General features: G+C 42.7%; 1 protein-coding gene across 2 annotated transcripts in view; it reads left to right on the top strand.

The window, feature by feature from the left end:
* The first annotated feature begins 1094 nt into the window (after positions 1-1094).
* The window catches only part of DCHS2 (dachsous cadherin-related 2), a 278660-nt gene continuing 255448 nt past the window's right edge, over positions 1095-24306 (top strand). For both annotated transcript variants that reach the window (XM_024731773.1, XM_024731772.1), the window contains exon 1: positions 1095-3131. In XM_024731773.1, the coding sequence (XP_024587541.1) occupies positions 1095-3131 (2037 nt within the window). The remainder of the gene's footprint in view (positions 3132-24306) is intronic.

Raw genomic sequence — 24306 nt, 5'->3', positions numbered from 1 at the left:
GGGGTTTCTCGAGGGTTTTTCCAATTTCCGCCTACCCCTGCCTTTGCAGTCATCCTGGCCCCAGCTGTGCATCGGCCTTTGACTCCATCTGTCCTTCCGCTGGGGACGAGTCTCTCTCGCCACATGGAGAACACAAGTTTGGCTCCCCAGTGTGCTGATAACCCCCACCCTCTCTGCTCAGCCGGAGCCCAGCGTCAGGCCGGCTGCAGGGCCCGTCGAGGAGATGGAGAGGGGGAGAGCGTGGAAAGGCTGCCGCCTCACCTTCCCCCACCCCTCGCCACTTTGCACGCGCAGCCCCGGCGGACGCCTCGCCTGCGCGACCTTCACCCGCCCCACAGTCCAAATCTCCGGGTCCTTTCTCGTTTGCCTCCCTCTGCTCAGTCCCCAGCCCAGCCACGAACGGGCCCCACTGCAGCGGCGCCTCGCAGGTGGGAGTTTGCCCGGGTGTGCGCCGCGTCACGACGCGGGAGGAGAGCGGAGGGGGCTGGGGCGGAGGGGAGCCTCGCGGTCCCCGGCGCCCCGAGATGCGGCGGGTGTGGCAGCCCCCGGAGCCGCCGACTACACCGCAGCCCGAGCCGCGGCTCCCTCCTCCCTTCCTCCCTCCCTCCCTCCGGCTCCAGCCCCGCGCGCCCTTGCTCCCGGCCTCCCGCCCTTACTCCGCCCCCTTCCCCGGCCCGACCCCCAGCCTCTCCTTGTATGTGCGCTTTAAATAATTTCATTCTATTTGGCAAAAGAATAATGCACCTGACTTTACCAGGGCGAAACAACCAGCCGAGAAGAACAAGGAACAGATGTAAAAAGAATAAAAGGAGAGAGGAAAAGAGATGAGACTCGTTTAAAGAAATCCAGGGGCTGAAGAGGTGGCTGCAGCAGCAGAGGCAGCTAGAGCTTCCCTCCCTGTCTGCGCGAGCTGCGGGCGGAGGACGTTTTCACCAGTTGCAGATGTAACCTCGGGAACTCCTGGGTCTGTTGGTTTTGTTTGCCAAACAAAGTCTTTCCTTCTTTGGTTCAGACACTGAAGAGGCTCCTGGATTTTTCTGCCATCGCGCCACAACCTGGCAGTTACCCGGGAGCCTTCCCAAGGAGCTGGAGAAATGAGCCCTTCTGGGCGGAGGATGGGCGAAGAGCGTCAGCAGCTCGGGGCTCCGGCCGGGAAGCGCCTCCTGCTCCCCGGGAGCAGAGGGTCACCCAGCGGGCTGCCGGGCGGCGGCGGCGGCGCCAGGGCGCAGCGCTTCCTGCTCGGGCTCTTCGTGCACGCATGGCTGTGGGCGGCCTCGGGCTCGTCTGCCCAGGTGTTCAACCTCAGCCTTTCCGTGGACGAGGGCCTTCCTCCAGACACTCTAGTCGGCGACATCCGCGCGGGGCTGCCGGACACGCAGCAGCAGCAGGAGGGGGGCGGCTTCTTTCTGTCTGAGGATTCGGATGACTCCCTGTTGCTGGACGACTTCCACGTGCATCCGGACACAGGCATCATCCGCACGGCGCGGCGCCTGGACCGAGAGCGGCGGGACCACTACAGCTTCGTGGCCGCCACGCTGCTGGGCGCGGTGGTGCAGGTGGAGATCCGCGTCAACGACGTGAACGACCACTCGCCCCGCTTTCCCCGCGACTCCCTGCAACTCGACGTCTCCGAGCTCAGCCCGCCAGGTACAGCCTTCCGCCTGCCAGGCGCCCAAGACCCAGACGCTGGGCTGTTCAGCATACAGGGCTACACCCTGGTGCAACCGTCCGACCTTTCTGAGGACCCCGCAGGACCTTTCTTCCAGTTGCGCTACGGGGCTCCGGTGTCACCAAAGTCGCCGCCGTCCTCGTCGCCCCTTGAGCCCCTAGACCTGGTGCTGCTGCGGCGCTTGGACCGAGAGGCGGTGGCAGCACACGAGCTGCAGATCGAGGCGTGGGACGGCGGTCGCCCGCGGCGCACGGGCAGCCTGCGGGTGGACCTGCGCGTGCTGGATGAGAACGACAACCCACCCGTATTTGAGCAGAGCGAGTACCGCGCCGCCGTGCGCGAGGACGCACTGCCAGGCGCCGAGGTCTGTCGTGTGCGCGCCACCGACCGTGACCTGGGGCCCAATGGCCACGTGCGCTACAGAATCCGCTCTCGGCAGGCGCCCGGGACGGGTGGCAGTGGCGGGACACTGGGCGATGCGGCCTATTTCGCGGTGGAGGAGATGAGCGGGGTGGTGCGGGTGCAGAGGCCGCTGGACCGCGAGGCTCAGGCCTGGCACCAGCTGGTGGTGGAGGCCCGCGACGGAGGTGCCGAGCCCGAGGTTGCCACCGTGCGCGTGTCCATCGCGGTGCTGGACGTGAATGACAACTGGCCCGCCATTCATCTACTCTTCCTTACCGAAGGAGGCGCCGCGCGCGTCTCTGAGGGCGCTCGAGTCGGCGACTATGTGGCTCGGGTCTCCGTGTCCGACGCGGACGGTGACCCAGAGAAGGCAGAGGAGGCCGTCGGGGAACTCGGTATGGGCCTCGGGGGCGGGAGCATCTCGCTGGCCTTGGAGGGCGGTGAGGGAGCCTTTGCGCTGCGGTCCGGAGGCTCCTCAGGGGTATTCTTTCTTTGCGTCGAGGGGCCCCTAGACAGGGAGAGCAGAGACCTGTATGATTTGCGACTGGTGGCCACGGATGCGGGAACCCCGCCGCTGAGCACGGAGGAGACGCTGCTGCTCCGGGTCGCTGACCTCAATGACCAGCCGCCTCTCTTCAGCCAGGAGCATTACCGGGCCTCAGTGTCCGAGGCCGCGGCCCCCGGCACCGCGGTAGTGTGCGTCAGCGCCTCCGATGAAGATGAGCCCGGCACAGACCACGCCCGGCTGCGCTATGCGCTGGTCCCTCTCCCAGCGCGCTGCAACCCAGAGGCTCTGAGGGCCACCGCTGAGTGTGGACCATCCTTCACCATCGATCCTGAAATTGGTGTGATTAGCACCACCCGGAGTCTGGACCGAGAAGTCCAGGAGGCCGTAGAGCTGAGAGTGGTGGCCCAAGACCTCGGAGAGCCCCCGCTCTCTGCCACCTGCCTTGTGAGCATCACTGTGGGCGACGTGAATGACAACGAGCCCATCTTCCTGAAGCAGGTGTACAACGCCACCCTTCTGGAGCATGCCCCAGTCGGACACTGCTTTCTGCAGGTGAGTGCATCAGGCCTATCGGGAGGCCTGGGAAGGGATGGAGAGGTTGTGAGTAAGTACAAGGAAGGAGAATTGTGATGTGGATAGTTATACCCAAGCTGAGAAGGCAGGGGCTGTGGGCTCTGGCTCCTCCTCTGCAGGGAGATGAATGGGTGCCCTCTGGTCACCTAACTTTTCTGAATGGTCTCTAAGGTCTTTTCTATCTCACATGATATTTGGATCCTGATTTTGCTTATGGAATGCTGATTTCCTTCAGTCTGTATATGAGCACCCAGATAGGTTTGGGAGGAACAACCCTTTCTCCGTTTTACTTTTTAACAGCGTGCAAAATGGCAATGTCGCATATATTTGAGGATCATTATGTGACCACCTGGGGAAGTGAGGTGGCCCTCACACATTGGTTTTTCAAGTAAAGAAGTGTATGCCTTTAGACACTGAAACTGTTTTGAGTAACTATTTCCAGAGACTTCTTACACACTGTCCTACCTTCTCTGGAAGTTTACGAGAGGTAGTGGAGGACATAAGTCATTTTTACCAGCTGCGGGCTGACCTCCTCCAGTGATGCCTTCTGGATTCAGGAGTAGCGGGGCTCAATCATCCTGTATAAAATGGATGATATCCTTTATAGACGGATCTCAGAATGTTGTGATGTGCACCCTTCTAGCAGTACTCCTTATGGCTTCCAATTTCCTAGTATTTATCTGATGTGAGATAACAAACTAGATTTACAAGACTGGTTTATTTACTCCAAGATAATTTGAATAAATAAATAGAGCCTGAGAGGCTAACTAGTGAGTGAAGCTCTAAAACTCCATTTAGCTCTCAAGCTGGGTTGTTTTAAGACCTCTATGGCTTATTTCTTGGTTCTCTGGTGTGGGGGTGGTGCGGGCAGGGTGAGCCTTTAGCCTTGATAAGTCATGTCTCAATAACCTTTAGATAAGTAAGATGCCACTGTATTTTAAAAATGAGTTTCCTGACTTCTTCTCTCTTTTTTAATCCTTTTGCTCTGTGGGTAATAATAATCTCCATTCCTTTCTCTGTCATGACTGACGACTCATTGAGTTGCTAGGTTATTAAAAGAAGGCTTGAAAATCAATTAATGCTTGCTGCTGAAACAGATCCACAAATGCCGATGAATAACATAATGGAAGTTTATTTACATCTCAAGCAGAGTCTGATACGATGCAGATTGATTGGTCCTTCTCCATCCAAGGTAGGGCCAAGGCTGGGAGTGACTTAGATCAGGTCCACCAATGTCCCATTGGTCAGAGCTTAGCCACGTGGCCTCAGGTGTACTGCAAAGGTGGCTGAGAGATGGAGAGGAGCACATGCTGCCAGTGGGCACCAATTTTGTGTCTCCCATGGATGTTGAAAACTGAAGTCATAATAGATGAGAGGTTGGATTAGATAATTTACAAAATTTCTTCCATCTGGAAGACCTTAAGGATCTTGGTGTGAAACAGTACAACTGGACTCTATTTGAAGGAAAATAAGCAACGTAAATTAATTATGATTCCTTTGATTAGAACCTGTCTTTTTAGAGTTGTTTCTAAAATTGTGAGATGATTCTGCCATGAGGTGTGAGTTCATCCCATTATTATGACTTGGTATGTGGCAGATCCATTATGGTGAGCTGAACTTGCCTCAAGTGCAAGACTGCATCTTCAATCGTGAAAAACCTTTCAGGTTGCCAAGTATTGTTATAGGTAGTATTAAAGGGTGCTGATTAGAATTTCTGGAAATTCCAGCAATCTAGCCACTCAAGATTGCAGACACATTCTTATACACTGGGCTCTCCGACCTCACCATAGCAGCTTTGTGAACCTTCTGTGCTGCATCAGCTCTCTCGCTGACTCTGTCCCCTAAGTCTCACCCAGAGTGTCTTCCATCTGCTTGCGATCTCTTTACTCTTAATCTTTCTTTATACCACTTTGTAAAAACAAACCTCCCCCACTCCCTTTGGATCTCATAGCCTCTTCTTTCTTCCAGGGCTTTGTTTAATTACATTATATCCATTCTTACAGTTGAACGTTTCTGTTGCCCTTTACACATTTTCTCCCTTTAGACCTCATCTCTGCTCAATTCTCCTTCGTCAGAACCATAAAAATTCCAAATGAGAAATGACAGGAGAAAAAAAAGTTCTTTCCTGGATTCCCTGTAAAGGAATACCATGTCACCTAATAAAACAAAGCCTGAAACTTCTGGGTGTCTTGGTGGTTACTCCACAACACTAATCTCTGGGCTTATTCCACTCTTATTATGCTCCTACTGCCACCCCAGGGCAGCTATCCTCCCATCCCCCAATGCTGGCTGAACGCTTCCATGTTCTCAGACCCAAATTGGAACTTTCCAAAGACTTTAAATGTGGGGCCGAACAAAGGGATTTAATACAGAGGACAAGAACTGGTAGCAGCCTGAGATGGGTGACCTCTAGCCCCAAAGGGTTTTCACAACCTTGTGGGCGCTTGTCTGGATTTCTTAGTTCCTTGCTCCCCACTGCCCCCCAGGTGGAGAGCCCCTCCTTGACAGCCTGCCCCTCGGGAACTCCTTTCAGCACCTCTTGATGTTTTCGTGGTCAAGGCAGTTGCTCCTGTGTTTGCCTCTGAGTTCTAGTGTCTGGCCTGAAAGGCTCTCTTTTTCTTCAGATTACTATCAAAGAGACTAACCTCAGTCTCTCTTGGCGGTGAGACTGCCACTCTCTGCCCCACGCTAAATCCAACCATGTGAACTACACTGACAGCCTTTATCTTGTTGTTGTTTTTATAAATTTATTTTTATTTGTTTATTTTTGGCTGCGTTGGGTCTTCATTGTGGTGCGTGGGCTTCTCCTTGCAGTGGCTTCTCTTGTGGAGCATGGGCTCTAGGTGTGTGGGCTTCAGTAGTTGTGGCACGCAGGCTTCAGTAGTTGTGGCACACGGGTTCAGTAGTTGTGGCACATGGGCTTAGTTGCTCCGTGGCATGTGGGATCTTCCCGGATCGGGGCTCGAATCCGTGTCCCCTGCATTGGCAGGGGGATTCTTATCCACTGCGCCACTTTATCTTGTGACCAGATCTTCAAACAATGTAACTGCTGCCTTCATACCTGAATTACACACGTTCCATAACAAGATTATTCTCTTGTACTTCCCCAAATATCAGTACTGTGTTCATTCACTAATTCATTTGCTTAATCAGACAACAACGTTCATTGAATAAACAACATTCCGTGAATGTTGTTCATGGGGTACGTATTACATTCCAGGAACTCATGCTGGTGCTGGGGAGGCAGCAGTGAGGCCAGGTCCCTGTGCCAGACAAGTGTAGAGTCCCAAGTCCTCCGTCCCATCTCCTTCCCTCCTCCATGTGAAGGCATACGCCCCACCCCCACTTGCTGATCACCCCTTCCCGCCCTGTTCTGATCTCCCCCACCACTATGCTAAATTCTGCCTCTCCAAAGGCAGCTATGTTCTTTTATTTCAGATCCGCTGGGCTTTCTTAGTTTAACCTGACTCATTCTCTAAAGCATTTTGGGCTGCTGCCCACTTCCTCTTTCTTGAATGCATCATCTTCACTGCCTTCTGTCTCACTGCATCCTCTCTGTCTCTGTCTTGCCAATTCCTCCTTGTGGCCCCTACTCAGTGTGATAGAGGCGTTTCCAAAGGTTTTGTCTTCCTCTCACTTCGATCTTTTCTATACTTTCTACTTATGTATTCCCAGAACTGAAACTTTTTTTTTCTTAACATCTCCAGGGTCGACCTCCTTTACTAACCGCAGATTAACATTTCTCTACCTGGTACGTATCTCTGCCTGGAAGTATTTTTGACATCTCAAATTCTGACATTTTTTAAATCGAAGTTATTTATCTTCTACTCTTTTTCTTTTTTCCCCCAACCTTCATTAATCAGCTCCTTTTTGAAACTTTCTATATTTTGTTAATGGATCCCTTCTATAGATGTATTTATGCATTTGGTTGTGTGTCTGTCTGTGATTTTGCTATTTGTTGGAGTGGTTGTGTATTTCACTGCTGAGAGTGACAAGGGTGCAGAGCAAGGTCATGGCTCATATAAATTAATTGTGTAAAAAGCAGGCCTTGGGATCCCACACACGGGCTGTGAGAGAGAGTACCCGCTGTGCTCGTGTGTTTGCTCTCCTGGTCTGACTTTGAGGAGCCTAACTAGGAGGGGTGCCTGGGCATTAAACATAATATCGACCATCTGGGAAGATGTGGGAGATGGGAAGGCCTGATGCCAACTGTGCTCCATGGCCTGAGAAGGACTAACCTATATCTTGTTTCTGATTCATTACATCTTTTGGGGTTACTTCCTTTTATGAATCCCCATCCTTTAGGAAAGTCTTTCTAAATGTGTGAACTTTGTCTCAACTGTACTGTGGAGGTAAAAATGGAAAACCCAAAACACCTCTTGGGGTGGTATGATTTAAGGGAAGGGTTATTAAGTAGCTTTAGTCAAAGTGTCCAGGGCTAGCAGTCCCTCTCCTGAAGTCTGGGTGGTGATGATGGCAAGGGATGCCGAGGTAGGCGGTCCTTAGGAACAGTGTGAGGCCTTCTTTCAAGAGGCTGTCCTAGTGCCAACCTTGGATTAAGGAAGATGTTTCCTAACACCTTCATATCATCTTTGATTCCTCCCCAAATTTGACCACACTAGTTGCCAAGGCCTTCATTTGTCCCTTCATTTATACCCATTGTTGCCACCCTAGTTCTGTCCACATTGTTCCTTGTCTTCTGTTGCCTGTTCTTGATACCAGAGAGATTTTGGGCATATCTCAAATGCCACCTCCTCCCACTAAATGTTTCCTTGTTCTGTCTAGCTCTTTTCTTAATGTTCTTTATGGTGTTACAGCTGTTTACTTGTATTAGTAAGACGATGGATTGTGATTGCCTTGTGCTGTTACAATTTAATGGTATCTGAGTCCCTGTAATTCCTGGTGTTCTCAATCTCATATACTGGAAGATCAACACTTTTGTTAAATTGTATTGAAGAGCATAATGAAAAAAAATTTACTAGCCAGTGGTAGAGCTAGTAAAGGTTTTTACTTTCTATTTTATTTTTTTACATTTCATTTGTATGTATATTAAATTTATTGTAAAGTTTCTTTCCTCCATATATTTTATCATTGATCTTTTGGAATTTTATGGTCTGAATTGCATTGTTTATCCCTTATCTTATTATAGACATACTCTTACTGCGCCAATCAGCTGGCTTTACTTCCTTTCCCCTTTTCCTGCTTGAGAAAGATGATCAGATAATTTGTTTGGCTATGTAATAGGAGGGGTATAGCCTGGAATCTGTGGAATGCATTTCTAGTTACAGTCAACGTGTAACTTCCAAGTACTTTGTCTAGTTCTTGGTTCTAGAACTAAAGATGATTGACATTACATGGTAGAGAGTTCTTAGCTTTGAAGACTAAAATTAAGCTACACACAGTGATGAAAAATATAGCCAGACTATGGGATCAGTGTGCCTGGGTTTGAATCTCAGCTCCACTACTTGTCATCTTGGGCACTGTGCCTTAGTTTCCTCATCTGGAAAATATGGATAACAATGGTATCAGCTTGATATAAAGTTTTTCTGTGTGTGATGAATTAGTACATGTATGCTTAAAGCAATGCTTGACTCATAGTAAGTCCTGAATGCATGCTATTTATTATTAAATGCTAGTAAATAAGACTTCTAGAAATAATGAAGACTATTTTGCCTGATATAGTGAATGCTGAGGACTAAGTAAAAATGACATTTCAAATAAAATTCTTGGGACTTCCCTGGTGGTCCAGTGTTAAAGAATCGGCTTTACAGTGCAGGGGATGCATGTTTGATGCCTGGTCAGGGAACTAAGATCCCACATGCCACGGGGCAACTAAGCCCACGCGCCACAGCTACTGAGGTTGTGTGCCTCAACTAGAGCCTGTATGCTGCAAACTACAGAGCCCACGTGCTCTGGAACCCATGCGCCACAACTACAGAGCCCACGCGCTCAGGAACCTGTGTGCCACAACTAGAGAGAAGCCCGCACGCTGCAACAAAAGATCCCTCATGCCACAACTAAGACCTGACGTAGCCAAAAATAAATAATAAATAAACCTTAAAAAAAAACATTCTCTTGCACAAAAAGCAGAAAAAATTTAAATTGTGTATTCAGTTTTTAGTTAGATGTATGTGTCTGGCAATGAAGGGCGAAACCTATTTTGCTTACGTTGGAAGCTTGTAACATCTCCTTATGGGTTTATGGAATCCCATGTGTCTTCAAGCAAGGTTCAAATGACCTCTCAATAGCTATCCTCCACCCCTACCCCACCCCCTACGCTGCCACAGAAAAAAGCACTGTGAAAGTCATAGAGGGGAGGCAGTGTGATGTAAGTTGTGACAAAGGCCTTGGTGTGATGGGTCATGAGTCCTCAGGGTTTCACCCCAAGGGTGCTAAGCATCACACTTAGATTCAGTGGGATCCCTTTCATCTGTGCAGGGCATGACTCTGGTCTACAGAGTAACTTAGTATTTTTTTTTTTTTATTGAGTTATAATTAACATACAATATGATATAGTTTGAGGTGTTCAACATAGTGATTCAATACTCTTATACATTATGAAATGATCACCACAATAAGTCCAGTTACCATCCATCACCATACAAAGTTGTTGCAGTTATCAACTATATTTCCTGCACATTACATCCCCAAGACTTATTTATTTTATAAGTGGAAGCTTGTACCTCTTACTCCCTTCACGTCTTTCACCAGTCCCCCTACCCCCACTCCCCTCTGGCAACCACCAGTTTGTTCTCTGTACCTATGTCAGTTTCTGTTTTGTTTTTTTGTTTGCTTTGTTTTTTAGATTACACATACAAGTGAAATCACATGGTATTTGTCTTTCTTTTTCTTACTTATTTCACTTACCATAATACCCTCTGCATCTGTCCATGTTGCCACAGATTTCATTCTTTTATATGGCAGAGTAATATTCCATTGTATATATGTGTATATATGTGTGTATATATATCCCATCTTTTTTACCCATTCATCTGTTGATGGACACCTAGTTTGTTTCCATATCTTGACTATTGTAAATAGTGCTGCAATGAACATAGAAGTACATGTATCTTTTCGAATTAGTGTTTTCATTTTCTTTGGGTAAATACCCAGAAGTGGAATTGCTGGGTCATATGGTAGCTCTATTTTTAGTTTTCTGAGGGGGCTCCATACTGTTTTCTGTAGTGGCTATACCAGTTTACAGTCCCATCAACAGTGCACGAGGGTTCCCTTTTCTCCACATCTTGTCTTTTTGAAATAGCCATTCTGACAGGTATGAGGTGATCGCACTGTGATTTTAATTTGTATTTTCCTGATTATTAGTGATGTTGAGCACCTTTTTGTGTGCCTGTTGGCCACCTGTATGTCTTCTTTGGAAAAATATCTATTCAGGCCCTCTGCCCATATTTGACTGGGTTATTTTTTAGCTATTGAGCTGTATGAGTTCTTTACATATTTTGGATATCAACCCCTTATCAGATATATTGTTTGCAGATATCCTATTCAATAGATCACCTTTTAGTTTTGTCAGTGGTTTCTTTCACTGTGCAAAAGCTTTTTAGTTTGATGTAGTCCCATTTGTTTATTTTTGCTTTTGTTGCCCTTTCTGGAGGAGACATATGCCAAAAAATACCTCTAAGACTGATGTCAAAGAAGTTACTACCTATGTTTTCTTCTAGGATTTTTATGGTTTCAAGTCTTACATTTAAGTCTTTAAAACCATTTTGAGTTAATTTTTGTATACGGTATAAGAAAGTGGTCCAGTTACATTATTTTACATGTGGCTGTCCAGTTTTCCCAACACTGTTCAATTATTGAAGAGACTATCTTTTCCCCATTGTATTCTTACCCCCTTAACCATATGAGCATGGGTTTATTTCTGGGCTCTCTATTCTGTTCCATTGTTCTCTGTGTTTGTTTCGGTATCAGTGCCATAGTGTTTTGATTACTGTAGCTTTGTAGTATAGTTTCAAGTCTGGGAGTGTGACACCTCCAGCTTTGTTCTTCTTTCTCAAGATTGCTTTGTGTATTTGGGGCCTTTTGTGGTTCCATACAAATTTTAGGATTATTTGTTCTGGTTCTGTGAAAAATGCCATTGATATTTTGATAGGAATTGCATTGAATTTGCAGATTATTTTGGGTAGTATGGATATTTTAATGATACTGATCTTTCCAATCCATGAGCATGGTGTATCTTTCCATATGTTTGTGTCATCTTCAGTTTCTTTCATCAGTGTCTTATAGTTTCCAGAATGCAGGTTTTTCACCTCCTTGGTTAAATTTATTCTTAGGTATTTTATTCTTTTTGATGCAATTGTTAATGGGGTTCTTTTCTTAATTTCTTTTTCTGATAGTTCTCTTTCTCTTTCTCTTTCATTATTAGTGGGCAGAAATGCAACAGATTTCTATTCTATATCCTGCATCTTTACTGAATTCATTTTTAGTTCTAATAGTTTTTTAGTGGAGCCTTTTGGGTTTTCTATTTATTGTATCATGTCATCTGCAAATAGTGACAGTTTTACTTCTTCCTTTCGAATTTGGATGCCTTTTATTTCTCTTTCTTACCACATTGCTGTGGCTAAGACTTCCTGTACTGTGTGGAATGAAGTGGCAAGAGTGGGCATCCTTGTCTCAGTTCTGGTCTTAGAGGAGAAGATTTCAGATGTTTACCATTGAGTGTGGTGTTAGCTGTGGGCTCGTTGTACATGGCCTACATTTTTACTGCCTACACCACCACATTGGATGATTTTGATGTCATATCTTATATCTTTTAAATTTTGTGTATCCCTTAACTACTTATTGTAGTTATAATTGATTTGTACTATTTTTGTCTTTTAACCTTCATACTAGCACTTAAGTGCCTCATCCACTGCAATTACTATACTTGCCTTTACCAGTGAGATTTTTTTTTATATATGTATGTTTTGTCATTTCTAGTTGTGGCCTTAAAGAAGACTCTTTAGCATTTCTTGTAAGGCAGTTTAGTGGTGATGAACTCCTTTAATTTTTGCCTTTTGGGAGACTTTGTAATCCCTCTTTCAATTCTGAGTGAAAACCTTGACAGATAGCATATTCTAAATTGTAAGTTTTTTTCTCTTTTAGCACTTTAAATATATCCTGCCACTCCCTTCTGGCCTGTAAAGTTTCTGCTGAAAAATCAGCTGATAATCTTACAAGGTTTCCCTTGTATGTGATTAGTTGTTTTTCTCTTGCTGTCTTTAAGATTCTTTTACTTTAACTTTTGCCACTTTAATTATGTCTTGGTGTGGATCTCTTTAGGTTCATCTTCTTTGGGACTCTGTGCTTCCTGTACCTGGATGTCTGTTTCCTTCCCCAAGTTAGGAAAGTTTTCAGTCATTGTTTCTTCAAATAAGTTTTCTGTCACTTTCTCTCTTTCTTCTCCTTCTGGGATATCTATAATGTGAATGTTAGTATACTTGATGTTGTCCCTGAGGTCCCTTAAATTATCATCATTAAAAAAAAATTCTTTCTTCCTTTTGCTGTTTTGATTGGGTGATTTCCACTCTTCTTTATTCCAGATTGCTTATCCATTCTTCTGTGTCATCTAATCTGCTGTTCATTGTGGCCTTCTTCTCTGATTGGTTTTTCTTATATTTCCTTAATCTTTGTTGAAATTCTCATTGAATTCCTCCATTTTCCTCCCAAATTCAGTGAGCATCCTTATGATCATTTCTTTGGACTCTTTATCAGGTAAATTATTTATCACTGTTTCATTAGTTTTTTTTTTTTTTTTCCCTAAGGTTTTATTTTGTTCTTTTGTTTGGAACCATTCTTCTGTATCCTCATTTTGCTTGACTTTTGGTGTTTGTTTCTACAAAGTAGAGAATACAGCTCTCCCTCCCAGTCTTGAAGGAGTGGTCTTCTGTGGGAATGCCCCTGTGTGGACTGCTCGCAGGTCAGGGGCAGTCCTTGGAATGCACAACACCAAGGCCACCTTAGCAGAACAGCTGGAGCAGGAGCAGGCGTGGGTCTGGGGAAGTCCTTGGTGGACTAAAACAATGCTCTACCAGCACCCCGATCTTGCAGAGGGCTCCAGCAGTTCTCCACCTGTTTGGCAGGAGTTCTAAAGTTAGTAAATGGATTTCTTTGCTGTATAGTATATGTGCCCTTTAAACAGCTGTTTTTTCACTATGTCCCAGGGTGGGTGAATCAGTGCTTGGACCCCTCAGTAATATCCCTTCCTATCTTAGGTTGCTGCCTCATGGGTGGTGTTCCCATGGATACTGTGTCTCTGTCTCTCCTACCCATTTCTATGTGGTCCTTCTGTGTAGAGAAGCTGTTCAGTCAGCCCTCAGGTCTTCTTCAGGAGGAGTTGCTCTGTATGTAGGCATAGATTTGATGTGTCTGTGGGAAGAGATTAGCTCAGGGTCATCCTAGCCACCTTGGTCCTCTTCCTATCTTCGTGTCTTTTGTTCTGTGTATCAGTTATTACTCTATGGAGTCTTTTATTAAGACAGCCTGAAAAAAGACAGCACTGGAGTTTGAGTACAAAACCTTGGTTTCAGTTCTGACTTCACCATTTACTATCCCTGTTAACTTTCCTGGCCCTAGTTCCTCACTCATAAAATGTTGTATATTAGTTAGGGTTCTCCAAAAAAATAGAACCAATAGGAAATATAAAATGAAGAATTGATTCATGGGATTATAGAGGCCAAGAAATCCCATGATCTGCTGGCTGCAAGCTGGAGACTCAAGAAAGCTGGTGGTATAATTCGGTCCAAGTCTGAAGGCTTGAGAGCCAGAACTGATGGTGTAAGTCCCAGTCAGAGGACAGGAGAAGACTGATGTCCCAGCTCAGCAGTCAGACAGAAAGAGCAAATTCATCCTTTCTCCTCTTTTTTGTTCTGTTGAGGCCTTCAGTGGATTGGATGATATGCACACACATTGGGGAGGACATTCTACTTTTCTCAGTCCAGCAATTCAAATGTTAATCTCAGCCAGAAACACCCCCACAGACATACCTAGAAATAATGTTTAACCAGATATCTGGACATCATAAGGCCCAGTCATGTTGACCATCACACACTGTAATTCATTTTGAGAGCATGTTATCATAAGGATTTGAGGTAATCTACACTATGTGGTAGAAAGTAGTTGGTGTAGTAAGAATTAAGGGAACTTGGAGGTGGGAGGGTTTATGTGGTGGATCAGGATGGAGGTTTCACTAGATATGGACCTTCCAGGGAGTCCTGTGTTGTGATATGTAGGTTTTTATTTACAGCTTGTCATGGATACATTCCAGGATAGCTGCAAAAAAATTTTTTTTTGCATAAAAATGTGTAATGCATTCCTAGGCATGATCACCTCTAAAAGAGAATCATTTAGGGTGGCCTTCTGAAAGTTGTGATCAGTAAGATTTCCTTCCTCTGAGAATTCAAATCTGACGATATATTAATTTTATTTACAACTAAACACCAGACTTCTATTAATGAGCCCTTTGCCTTCTAAATTATAAAGTAAAAGTGAGCAACCTTAGAAATAATTTATATTTTCATAGTCCATTAGGGAAACTATGCTAAGTCATTCTTACAAATGCCAGGTTATTGCTTAAAGTTTTACTGAATTAAAATCTTCATTTAAAAAGAATGTGTTGTTTGTGGTGCAGATAGATCAAATGAATATGGCAACGAATACAAATTTTAATTAAAACTCTAGGATACATAATCCATGTGACGATAGTATGAACTAGAATAATCATGGTGTGTCTGGTCCTGTAGTGAAGTAGTGGGTGGAGTTTTGAAGGCACAGGAGACAGCCCATGAAGGACTCGCAGTGTTTGCCTAGAGTTTGGCCTTTGCTATAGAGGCAACAGAGAGAGGTGGGGAGTTTTTAAATAGAGATCAACCTGTGTAAAGTAAGGTTTTAGGAAGATTTGTCTTGAATCAGTGGGAGGAAGAAAGCAGCAAAACTAGGTAGGAGACTCCTGAGACTCTTGTAATAATACATATTCAGTTACGAGGGCCTGAACTAGGGAAATGGTAGTGAAGTGTAGTAGAAAGGCTGACCTTAGACGCATTATAAAGGAAATGCTACAACTTGAATAAGGGATGAGGGGAGAAGTAAAAGATGATCCCACATTTTCAGTCTGGGTTAGTGGGAGGAATAGGAAAAGCTGGTGGTGAGAGTTTTGGGGAAAAGTTGCTTGCTTAGTTGAGTGTTTGATATGTTGGGCATGAATTAATGGCCAGTAGTCTGGGAAAAGATATCTTGAAAGCTTTTTAGATATTCAGAGCTACAGTAGAGGAAAGAGCGGAAGGTTGAAGATGGAAACTTGGAAGTCATTCATTTGGAGGTGATAATTAAAGCTGTGGAAGTGAAAGTGAGGATAATGAGAGAAGAGTCAACGGCTAAGGATGCTGGTGGGACAAGGGTCATGCCACTCGTATGGTGTTGGAGGTTAGGTATCTGTAATCATAGCGCTGTTTGCTTATTTTCTGGAACCCCATGGACTGGTGGAGACTCTACAGAGATGGTCGGCATCCTGCCCCATTTTCTAAGCTCCTTTGAACCGCTTCTGAAATATTCAGCATTCCTCTCCACACTCCCAGGCAGTAAGGCACACATTATCTGGCTCTGCTCTTCTCTCTTCCCACTTCTCCTTATTTCCTACAGACCTAGTCAGTCCACCATATGCTTTGAGGGTATTGACAGCCTTTTAGCCAGTTTTGTCTCCACTGTAGCTCTTGCTATTCAGGCACACTAGTTTTACATTTTCCCAATTGGCATGGTTTTATGTCTTTTTTTTTCGTTGTTTTGTTTTTGTTTTTTTGCGGTATGCGGGCCTTTCACTCTTGTGGCCTCTCCCGTTGCGGAGCACAGGCTCCGGACGCGCAGGCTCAGCGGCCATGGCTCACGGGCCCAGCCGCTCCGCGGCATGTGGGATCTTCCCGGACTGGGGCACGAACCCGTGTCCCCTGCATCGGCAGGCGGACTCTCAACCACTGCGCCACCAGGGAAGACCTGGTTTTATGTCTTTTCAAAATATTTTTTATTGGAGTATAATTGCTTTACAATGTTGTGTTAGTTTCTGCGATACAATGAGGTGAATCAGCTATATGTATACATATATCCCCTCTCTCTTGGACCTCCCTCCACCCCAATCCCACCCACCTAGGTCATCACAGAGCACAGAGCTGAGCTCCCTATGCTGTACAGCAGGTTCCCATTAGCTATCTATTTTACACACGGTAGTATATTTATGGCAAACCTAATCTCCAAATTCATCCCACCCTCCCCTTCTTCCCCTGTGTTCACACGTCCATTCTCTATGTCTGCATTTCTATTCCTTCCCTGCAGATAGGTTCATCTGTACCATGTTTCTAGATTCCACATATATGCGTTAATATATGATATTTGTTTTTCTCTTTCTGACCTACTTCACTCTGTATGACAGACTCTAGGTCCATCTGCATCTCTACAAATGACCCAATTTCATTTCTTTTTAAGGCTGAGTAACGTTACATTGTATATATGTACCACATCTTCTTTATCCATTCATCTGTTGATGGATATTTAAGTTGTTTCCATGACCTAGCTATTGTAAATAGTGCTGCGGTGAACATTGTAGTACATGACTCTTTTTGAATTATGGTTTTCTTAGGGTATATGCCCAGTAGTGGGATTGCTGGGTCATATGGTAGCTCTATTTTAAGTTTTCTAAGGAACCTCTGTTCTCCACAGTGGCTGTATCAATTCACATTCCCACCAACAGTGCAAGAGGGTTCCCTTTTCTCCACACCCTCTCCAGCATTTACTGTTTGTAGATTTTTTGATGATGGCCCTTCTGACCAGTGTGAGGTGACACCTTATTGTAGTTTTGATTTGGATTTCTCTAATAATTAGTGATGTTGACCATCTTTTCATGGGCCTTTTAGCCATCTATACGTCTTCTTTGGTGAAATGCCTATTTAGATCTTCTGACCATTTTTGGATTGGGTTGTTTGTTTTTTTGATATTGAGCTGCATGAGCTGTTTGTATATTTTGGAGATTAATTCTTTGTCAGTTGCTTTGTTTGCAAATATTTTCTCCCATTCTGTGGCTTGTCTTTTCCGTCTTGTTTATGGTTTCCTTTGCTGTGCCAAAGCTTTTAAGTTTAATCAGGTCCCATTTGCTTATTTTTTGTTTTTATTTTCATTACTCTAGGAGGTGGGTCATAAAAGATCTTGCTGTGATTTATGTTAGAGTGTTTTTCCTATGTTTTCCTCTAAGAGTTTCATAGTGTCTGGTCTTTAATTTAGGTCTTTAATCCATTTTGAGTTTATTTTTGTGTATGGTGTTAGGGAGTGTTCTAATTTCATTCTTTAACATGTAGTTGTCCAGTTTTCCCAGCACCATTTATTGAAGAGGCTGCCTTTTCTCCACTGTATATTCTTGCCTCCTTTGTCATAGACTAGGTGACCATATGCAAGTGGGTTTATCTCTGGGCTTTCTGTCCTGTACTATTGAGCTATATTTCTACTTTTGTGCCAGTACCATACTGTGTTGATTACTGTAGCTTTGTAATATAGTCTAAAGCTGGGGAACCTGATTCCCTCAGCTCCGTTTCTCCTTCTCAAGATTGCTTTGGCTATTTGGGGTCATTTGTGTTTCCATACAAACCATAAAAAATTTTTTTTTTCTAATTCTGTGAAAAATACCATTGGTATTTGACAGAGATTGCACTGAACCTGTAGATTGCTTTGGGTGCTATAGTCATGTTCAAAATATTGATTCTTCCAATCCAGGAGCATGGTTTATTTCTCCATCTGTTTGTGTCATCTTTGATGTCTTTCATCAGTGTTTTCTGAGTACAGGTCTTTTGCCTCCTCAGGTAGGTTTATTCCTAGGTATTTTATTCTTTTTATCGTGATGATAAATGGGATTGTTTCCTTAATTTCTCTTTCTGATCTTTCATTGTTATTGTATAGGAGTGCAAGAGATTTCTGTGCATTAATTTTGTATCTTGCAACCTTACCAAATTCATTGATTAGTTCTAGTAGTTTTCTGGTGGCATCTTTAGGATTTTCTATGTATAGTATCATGTCATCTGCAAAGAGTGACAGTTTTACTTCTTCTTTTCCAATTTGTATTCCTTTTATTTCTTTTTCTTCTCTTATTGCTGTGGCTAGGACTTCCAATATTATGTTGAGTAATAGTGGTGAGAATGGACATCCTTGTCCTGTTCCTGATCTTAGAGGAAATGCTTTCAGTTTTTCACCATTGAGAATAATGTTTGCTGTGGGTTTGTCATTTATGGCCTTTGAATTTTGGCAAAAGCTTTTTTTGCATCTATTGAGATGATCATTTGGTTTTTATTCTTTAGTTTGTTAATATGGTGTATCACGTTGATTGATTTGCATATATTGAAGAATCCTTGCATCCTTGGGATAAATCCCACTTGATCATGGTATATGATCTTTTTAATGTGTTGTTGGAATCTGTTTGCTAGTATTTTGTTGAGGATTTTTGCGTCTGTGTTCATCAGTGATATTGGTTTGTAATTTTCTTTTTTTGTGATATCTTTGTCTGGTTTTGGTATCAGGGTGATGGTGGCCTTGTAGAATGAGTTTGGGAGTGTTCCTCCCTCTGCAATTTTTTGGAAGAGTTTGAGAAGGATGGGAGTTAACTCCTCTCTAAATGTTTGATAGAATTCACCTGTGAAGCCATCTGGTCCTGGCCTTTTGTTTGTTGGAAGATTTTTAATCACAGTTTCAATTTCATTACTTGTGATTGTTCTGTTTATATTTTCTAATTCTTCCTGGTTCAACTTTGGGAAGTTGTACCATTCCAAGAATTTGTCCATTTCTTTTATTATTACTTCTATTCAAGGAACCCTGTCCCACAGCTCTTATTTGGAACTGCTCCACCTTTTAAATCTCAGCTTATGTCCCATAAGCTAGTCTCTGATTAGAGCCTCCTAGGCTTTTAGCTTTCTCAGTCTTTAATTTGATTTACATTTACTTTTTGAAACTAAATTTTTTTCTAGGCTCCTTTTCTTCCTTATAAACCAGTCCTCTCCTTGCTTTAGTTCCTTTGCTGTCCAGCTGGGACGCCTGGGTGCACAAAATTAACCCTTGCTCTTCCACACCTGTACACGTATTACTGACGGTGGAATAATCTAGCTTACATGCCCCTCCGCCCCCCAACACTTGGACTGTAGGGCACAGCTGGAGGAATTCCAAGTGGGGATTGGCTCTAAGTATATGGTATCAGCTGGGCCCTCAACACTGCCGGGCAATTTTGTGGTATTCACCTTAGCATCTCTCCCACCACTTTACTCTCTTTAAGCATTATGTTTTGATCCCTTTACTCTGCCTTCTACTCAGTAGAGTCCAGAGGCAAAATCTTGCCTCCCACCATCAGACTTTTCTGTATCTGTGCCATCCAGTCCCCAAGGATTAAGTGATGCTCCTCCGTCCAAATCAAACTTATTCATTCATGTTCTATATTTTACCTCTCCCATCTTTTCTGACACAGCTTCTCAATTACCCCCTTTCTCTTCTATCTTTTACCGCTGCCTCTATACTTTTCTCTTTAGCATGTAATATGCCTCTCCCATTGCTTGCAGTATTTACAAGTCAAGTCTGTGGGCATGTTGCCCCTGTTTGCTCAACTTCCTTCCTCAGTGCCCTGTAATGACTGAGGCTGCTACCTGTTCGCCCATGTCTACCCAGCCCTGGGCACATGTTAAGAGCCCTTTCCCACCTGAAGAAAGGTTCTGGAAATCTGCTGTTGTCTTGTTCAGAGTCTGGTATCCCTTGATGATGGATTAAGGACCTCTTTAGCAAAAGTGGCTTCCTTCAGCATCTATTACTATCAAAAAGTTGTGAATAAAATGTAGCTGCTAAAGGATAAGAAAGGACATGAAGGATTTATTATTGCCCATTTCTTAATATTATATCCTGTAGTGTTGGAAGCCATTAACTACCATCTTTCATATGAAAAGAAAGTGTTGAATCAGTTAACATAGGGTATTGTATTGAACAGACAAAAACGTCTTAATCTTGATTATTGTTTAATCTTGCAACTTTTACCTTTTGACTCTATGACCTTTGGGCATACTAGCCCTGCCCTATGTATGCAGTGGGACACTGTGTCTTTCTTTCTTAGCAATTACGTTTTGAATTTCCTTTTAAAAAGCCCACGCTGTTAACTTCATTTCAGGGTTTACCATTTTCCCATAAAAATGCAGATCTCAGATTGCCCACTGATGAAGTGTATGCAAGCTCTTTAATAGAGAAGATGGAAGTGGTTTACCAGTGCTCATGATTTCCAGGTGTCCTTGATTTGGGCAGAGGATGAGTGATCTAGTGGATGAAAGCTTGTCCTATCGGGCCAGATGGAAGAGGGTTTACATTTCAGCTCTGTCATTTAGTAACTTGGGCTTGAGCAAGTTCCCAAATCTTTGTAAGCCTCAATTTTCTCATCCATAAAATGGGGATGATAATAGGATCGACTTTGTGGAGCTATTGTGGAGATTCAATGAGATGATACCGACCAGGGCAGAGAGCGATGCCCGCCGCATGTAAACTCCCAGGAAAGTTTATTATTATGTGTATCTTCATTTGAGTTTTGATTAAACTGAGGAGCCAAGGGAGAGTGAAAGAAAGAAGTGTCAGTTTCTTGTTTTAAAACCTCAGTGACTAGTCATGTTAAATGGATAGAAATATGATCCTGTACCTCAAATGATGTTCTAGGAAAGCTCACTGTCTTAGGTACTTTGTAGACCTTCAGTCCCACATTTAGTCTGCCTCTCACCACGGACAGCCATGGGAGCCATCTGGGCCCTGAGGATACCTTGATCTTCTTGGTTGAAAGTAAAGATTAGAGTAGCCTGATCTCTGACATTCTTCCACAGTTCATTTCTGATTATACTTGCCAGGCCTGTGGCTCCCATGACCCTGGGCATGTTTCTGGCCTTCCAAGGTCAAGGGTGTTTCCTAAAAAGAGACACCAGCAAGCTTTGTCTTATTGTACTTGTCTCTTGAGATGTAAGTTATCCTAGTGAAGGAGGAAAACACTGACATCCCAGGATGTGGCTGACTTGTGTCTTCGTTTTCTTATTGATTATCCTGAGAACTTCTCATTCTCATTCAGTAGTGGAAGTTGGGCAAAGGGAAAAAAGAGATGCTTTGAATTTTCCTTTAATTTAAGTCAAGAGGAATAATATAATTCACAGTACTCTTTAACAAACATTTATTGTTAGGCATTGAGTGGTTTTGAATAATTTTATTTATTCAGAATAATTACAGAAAACAGATACGATGACAGAAAAAAAAAAGACATCAATTAAAATTTATTTGGATATCTCCTTTAAGAAAGCTGAGCAAAACAGATCATTCCTTAGAAGTTCTTTTGCATACCAAACTAGGAAACTTAGAGTTTAAATTCAGTCATCCCTTGGTATTTGTGGAGTATTGGTTCTAGGACTACCCGCAGATACAAAAATCCTCAGATGCTCAAGTCCCTCATATAAAATGGTGCAGTACAGTATTATTATACTTGGAATATTGAGGTAAAACTTTTTTTCAGTTGTATTTTTGTGTGTTGTGTGTACACTCTATATATTGAGATCTTTCATATAATCAGTAAGTTATTTGTTTATGCTCACTCATAGAAATTTAACCTATGTTTTCTATTCTAAAGGATGGTAATAATTTTTAATTATTGAATTTTTTGGATAATAGTGTTGATTTACTTCATACTAAATCTTCAGACAAGAAATACTACCCACTTGATGCTTTGAAGGAATGTGTTGTGGCAAAAAGCAAGGAAGACTTGTAGTGCAGTGTGTGTTCACAAGGATAGCAAAGAGGAAAGAACAGAACAGAACCTGAGGCAATTTCTCATCTCATCTACGTTTGATTACTGACAGTTAATTCACAAATTCTGTTCAGAACAAAAGAAAGATTGTCCTCTATCTCTTTTGTTCAGAGTATTCTGAATGTTCTTTTGTTCTTCATTTAAATTAACTGTGTAGAAATAGCCAGTGTTATGGATATATTTTCAAGAGATTAAATATTATTTCTAGGCTCACCATAAATGGACTTATATACTATTTGATTTTCAACAGTTGTGTAGTTAGACACTTCTCATGTTGTATACTTCTCTTGATTTCTACATTTGGAAACACAGAGGAAGTTATTGTTTACATAGAGATTGACTTGTCTAGTTTTTAAGAATGTCGATTATAAAAGAACCCAGTCATGAGGTAAAGAGCCATCTAAGCTTATGCACTGTTTACTTTCCTTTGAAGTATGGATTATTTTAAGTACTGAACTGTTAAAAATAATACAAAGGCTGTTCTGTTACATTATGCATAAACAAGAGCACAATATTTCAGTGCTGGCAGATACTTTATTTCCTGGACTCATCTTACAAGAACTTTTATGTGGTATTTTTCTTGTGTAGAATCTAATCTTCATGCTTATGTCTGTTCCACTTCCATTGTCTGTCAGTGTCCAGCACAAAGAAGAGAGGTGACAGGAAGGGCAGTTTATTAATTAAGTTTGATACTTACAAACTAATTAATGTACTCTAGGTAATTTGCTTACTTGAATTAAAAATTTAAGTTCTATGTATATTACAGCATATTTCTAATATCACAAAATGAATTTAATAAGTTCATCTTTTGAGTTTTGAATCTTAGTATATTTTAAAAGAAAGACGGTTTTTTTGGAACATGGTGATATTCAGTTTTGCCATGTACACTGAGAAGTACCATTGTGCTCTTATCTAAATTCATAACATTTTAAGGCTATTTTGCTACTATATCTCTAAATGCACTTTAACATATGAAGTACAGTTACCACTTTTGTCTGTCATTTGTGAAGATAACTTTTCCATTTTTTTAAAAGGATAAAGTTAAGCTTCTTCCATATATAAAGAGAGATCTTTCTAGAAGCTGCTTTTTCTTTATTTTTAAATATACTTTTCTCTACCTCATTCTTTATTTTCTCTGTTCCTGAGTTTTCAAATACACATATATTAGAACTTTTGATCTGAGGTCCTAAGGCTCTGTTTATTTTTCTTTTCAATAATTTTCTTCTTGTTCTTCAGACCAGATGGTTTCTATTGCTTTATTTTCAAGTTCACCGTTTTATTCCTCATCTCTGTTCTGCTGTTAAACACATCCAACAATTTTTTAAAAATTTTGGGTATTGTATTTTTCATTGTAGAATGTCCATTTTGTTTTATTTTATAGTTTCTGTTTCTCTGCTGAAATCCCCTATCTTTTCATTCATTACAAGAGTATCTTCCTTTTCCTCATATAGTTATAAAGTCTTTGTGAATTTCAACATCCAGATCATCCTGGAGTTGGTCTCTTTTTTTTTTTTTCTCTTGAAAATAGATCATATCTTCCTAGTTACTCACATGTTGAATAATTTTGCATTGTATTCTGGACATTGTGTACATTATGGTGTGGAGACTCTGGATTCTGTTGTGCTCTTCTGAATAGTGTTGATATTTTTGTTTTAGCAGGCAGTTAACTTGGTGGGACTCAAACTGAAGAATCTGATTTTTGGGGCACCAGTGCAAATCTCACTTCATTTCAGTTCAGTTTTCTTAACTGGGTTTTTGCAATATGCCCCATACATGTATAGTTCACGGGTCAATCAGAGATTTGGGCAGAGTTTACACAGAATTTGGGGCTTGCTCCTATCTGGGATTTTCCTTCCACTTTGTAATGACTGTGGTTGCCCTGACTTCTGTCCTAAGTTTCTTCAATCCAGGAAGACTGTGTGCTCCTAATGGGGCTTTAGCCTCCTTGAATGATGCCTTGACTGACACCTGTGTTTAGGTAATAGGCTAAAAAAATAGAATAAATTAAACTTAAAAAATGGAAAACCCCCTCCATGTCAGTCCATTCTTCAATTTTTTTGACCCTTTGTGAAAATCTTACTGTTTTTATTCGGTCCCAAGAGGCTTCAGATTTTTTTTCTGTTTTATTCAAAGTTTATAGTTGTTACATGAAGGAGGGTAGGTTTTTGTGAGAGTGTACTCAGCCGTACCAGAAGCAAAACTCTTGCTTTTTCCTTAAACTCAAATTTCTATCAATTTCAATGAGATTCAGATGATTAAGACTAAATAGTAAGAGCCCTTTGAATACAGAGCCTGTAGAATTTTACTTTATTTATAATATATTAGATTATT

The sequence above is a fragment of the Neophocaena asiaeorientalis genome, unplaced genomic scaffold, assembly GCF_003031525.2.
Source record: "Neophocaena asiaeorientalis asiaeorientalis breed wild unplaced genomic scaffold, Neophocaena_asiaeorientalis_V1.1 scaffold938, whole genome shotgun sequence".
NCBI lineage: Eukaryota > Metazoa > Chordata > Mammalia > Artiodactyla > Phocoenidae > Neophocaena > Neophocaena asiaeorientalis.
This window is presented reverse-complemented; position numbering and strand designations above follow the sequence as displayed.